Source organism: Lampris incognitus, chromosome 8, assembly GCF_029633865.1.
Source record: "Lampris incognitus isolate fLamInc1 chromosome 8, fLamInc1.hap2, whole genome shotgun sequence".
NCBI lineage: Eukaryota > Metazoa > Chordata > Actinopteri > Lampriformes > Lampridae > Lampris > Lampris incognitus.
In genome coordinates, this window is record NC_079218.1 from 5365914 (window position 1) to 5370165 (window position 4252).

At 42.4% G+C, this 4252-nt stretch overlaps 1 protein-coding gene across 1 annotated transcript in view; it reads left to right on the top strand.

Annotated features, from left to right (window-relative positions):
• med13a (mediator complex subunit 13a) overlaps positions 1–1273 on the top strand; it is a 104796-nt gene extending 103523 nt beyond the window's left edge. The window contains exon 30 of the mRNA XM_056284461.1: positions 138–1273. Within this exon, the coding sequence (XP_056140436.1) occupies positions 138–270 (133 nt within the window). The 3' untranslated portion in view covers positions 271–1273. The remainder of the gene's footprint in view (positions 1–137) is intronic.
• The last annotated feature ends 2979 nt before the right edge of the window (positions 1274–4252 follow it).

Genomic DNA, 4252 nt, shown 5'->3' on the forward strand with positions numbered 1-4252 from the left:
AAAGAACCAAAAAAAAAAAAACCCCACTATATATATATATATAAGTTACACCACGGTGGTTCAGGTTTAAGCGATGCGTTTCCTTGTCATTTACCCCACTTTCCCCTCCTCCTCACCCTGCTTGCATGCTTGCACAGATTCGTGTTGGAGCAATACAATGCCCTCTCCTGGCTGACGTGCGACCCGGCCACACAGGACCGGCGTTCCTGCCTGCCCATCCACTTCGTGGTGCTCAACCAGATGTACAACTTCATCATGAACATGTTGTAACCAGCAAATGGCCTGCACGGGCCGCAGAGGCGCGTTGGGACAGCAGGGTGAGAGCAGCTACTCCAGAGGGGCGCTCGCTGTGACGGCGGAAGACGGCGAGAGCAACGCCAAGAGTGTGGAGCGCGATCTGGCGCGAGACTGAGTCAGAGGACTGCTGCCATAGTGGCAGTGCTGTCCCTATGTGTGTGTGAGAGAGAGACAGACAGACACACACACACACACACTGAAAAGGAAAGGAAGAGGTGAAAAGCAGTACTGGAGTTATAATTAATGAAAGTGAGAGGATGACAGAATGGTTGCCATGGTAACTCCTGTGGCAGCACAGTCATTGGCCAGTCTGTGATGGAGAATCATGTCTGTATTTGTAAAGTTCTCGGAAGAAAAGGGACATATTTGATTGGAGGAAGAAAAAAAAAACCCCAGTCAAGAATGGATCTTTGGTTTTAAGACCTGAAATTCCTTTTTATTCCTTTGGATGAAATTGTATCCAAATGAAATGCCTGCATCTATCTTATTTATTGTAAGTTTTTAAATGTATAATTTGTCTTATTTCTTAACCTCTTTTATATATAAAAAATGGAGAAGGTTTATATCACCTTCCGGCTTTTAAGCAATTGGTCTAAGATATATGTAATCGTCTTAATTAAAAAAACAACAGGAGAAAAATCCCATAAAAATGAGAAAGTGGCAGTAGGTTGTTTTTAGAGTATTATTTTTTGTAACGGAGACAGAATATTTGTATTGTTACAATGTACAGAAGAATTAGATTGGAGAATTATCTTCATGCCTTTGAGCGTGGAGGACTTACAGCAAAGCTGTAGCTACAGAGGACTTGTACAGCAAAGAAGTTCACTGTGTTCAAATAAAGAGGTACATTGTCGTATATAGTATTTTATACCACACATTTAGACACAAAAACCAAACGGCAATATATATAAATAATTATATATGAATGCCATGCCAGCGATTGGTGGTGCGGCTTCTGTTTTAGGAATAAAGTACGTCAACTTATTTTCCCTGTGCTTGTGCGTATTGCTTTGGGGAGGGGAGTTGTGATGTGCAGTTTTACAAGGACACCAATAGTGCAGTAAAAGCAGAACTATTGGCATCTCTTGGAAGTAGCTGACCTCAGGTTTGACCCTTTTTTTTCTTCTTTTAAAGGCCGAGAGAAAAGATCTATGGTGTGAGAAGACTCGCCTCAGTGGCAGACGTGCGGTGTCCTTAGCACATCCCTTTAGTTTACCACACCTCTCCCAACTCTGATTGGCTGAGGCCTGGCTCTTTGCAGCGCCCGCTCTGATTGGTTAAGGATGCGTTTAGACCAATCCCATTTTACTTCACTGTGAAGGTAAATGTGTGGTGTAAATGAACTTTAACCAGCCACAGGTGGCTGCCCACTGGATATGCAGTGTTTGTGCACAGAGGAAGATCTGCCTTCAGGATCTTCCTCTTGTGTGGACGAAAACTACTCGTGACTATGGAAAGTCCACCGGTGTTGCTCTTTACCTTGCATAGTGCCGACACTTGTTGGCCTGAAAAATCTGGCCATCAAAATGTATGTGGTCCTCTTTCGAGTGTAGATACATACATTAAATCCCTAATAAAGCCCTGAAAATATACATTTTGCTTTAGTCCATTGCCTTTTCCTTTTTTGGCGGTTGCTTCCACTTGGCCCGCTGAAGTACCCAGCTACCGATCAAAATCTAAGATGAATTTTAAATTTGAATATTTTTTCCCCTCAGCAAATACCAATTTTTGTTAGTAGTGCTAGTTACTAGTTTTGTTTGTTTTAATTTACAAGTGGTCTCGGATGTCTGTCTTGTAACAAGTTCAGCTGCCCCGAGGCCAAGTTTGTGTGAAATGCTAATCAGCAGCCAGCCGCTTCAAATGTTCCACTGTCTTCAGGATTCCTGCCCGGCCGACGGGCCGGTGCAGATGATAAGATAAACAGCTGTACCCTGCCTTACATAAACATCAGGAACCTGCAGGGGCCTCATGCATCAGTCGTTACCATGGGCAAATTTGTGTCGTACACACCCATGGCATTTTTTAGCCCTGAGGTTTGTCTCCGAGTCCAGTGTAGAACCTGGGTGACCCCTGAATTTAGACAGGCTAACGCTGATGTCTTTGCAGACCTGGGGGGGGGGGGGTTGCAAGAGGTAGACAATAGATCAGTGTTTCTCAACCCAGTTCTCAAGGAACCCCTATCCTGCATATTTTCTTTGCAACCCTGAATAGGTACCTGTTTGTAGTTATTCAACCAATCAGCAATGAATTTGGTAACACTTTAGTATGGGGAACAAAGAAACTTAATTACTAGTGAATTAGTAATGATCAAGATGTCACTTTAGTATGGGGAACATATTCTAAGTAACAAAACTTAATTTACAGTAATTTAACACTATGAACACTTGTAGTTTTGTGTGTTGTTATGTAAGAACAGAGCATATTCATTAAGTGCTAGTAAGGGAGAATAACTCTTCTTGTGGTACTACCACCTTATAAAGGCCATACTAAGCAAAGCATATTGAGATGGTACTACTAATAAGCAATACTTCTGAGGTTATAGAGGGAAAACTCATAGTTAATGGCTTACTGGTTGTATAATAAGGCCATGCAGAATAAGGCATTAATGAGTACGTAATAATGACCAATTAAGAGCCAATATGTTGCTAATTTGCATGCTAATAAGCACCTAATTAATGGTGACTACGTTCCCCATACTAAAGTGTTACCATGAATTTTGTCAGATGTTGCACACCTTGCATAATTAGGTGCTGCGAGATGATTGGTTGAGTAAGTACATGCAGGGTTACAATGCAAATCTGCAGGATAGGGGGTGCTTGAGGACTGGGTTGGGAAACACTGCAATAGATGTTTAGGAGGAAGGAATTACAAATAAGCGTCATGCTTTGAGCTGGCTGTCAGACAAGCTTGTGGGCTAAAAAATGCCATGGGTGTGTATGCACACATTTGCCCATAGGAGTGACTGATACATGAGGGGCCCCTGGAGCTGGTCTGGTTTGGTGGGCCCATGGTATAGCAGTTACCACACACCTGTACCAAGAGGACCAAACCAGACCAGGTTTCTGATGTAGATGTAAGGCAGGGTACACCTGTTCACAAATAGAAGATTATGCACAACTGGCAATTTAGCCCAGTGGTTCTTAACCTTTTTGGGGTCCTGGACCCCCTGCGTATTTTTGATCTACCCTGAGGACCCCTCCACCTGATCTTGGGGGAGGGGGGTTGCAATTTGATAGAAACAGTAGAAACTGCATTTTAAGTTGCATTATAGCATTTATTCACTCTTTGGGGCAAAAATAAGAGCTTTCAGTTGTAACTTAGATATAGTTAACAAAACAGAATTCTTATGCAGTAACTTTCAGATATATGTAACAAAACAGAATATGTATTCAGTAACTCAGATATATGTAACAAAACAGAATATGTATTCAGTAACTTTCAGATATATGTAACAAAACAGAATTCTTATGCAGTAACTTTTAACAATGCAAACGGGAGCGAGATCTCTTATTAAAATACAATAAATTACACTTGTGAAACAGATGTAATTAGAGAAAAAAGTCCTGTTACCCTTTATAGTTTAGGTAGATAAAGGTCTCAGTCACATCTGAGTGAAATAATCCTATTTCTATAAATGTCATAGGATCTTTTTTTTAAAGATATTTTATTTTCACGGACCCCTTGCAATTACACCACGGACCACTAGGGGTCCGCGGACCCCCGGTTGAGAAACACTGCTCTAGCCTAACAAGGCCGTCCCAGCCCCACCGGCGTGGGTCTGGGCGGGACCCCGATGCAGTGAGGCCCCCTTCCCTCCCTGCCTCCTCCCCCTGGTGGCGCCCTTCCAGTTAACCCCCTAGGGACTGTATTTGGCATCATAAACAGTTTACGGCAACCCGTTTTCTCGTTTAATCTTCTAAAAAAAAATCAACGTACACCTGCCGGAAAAAAATGT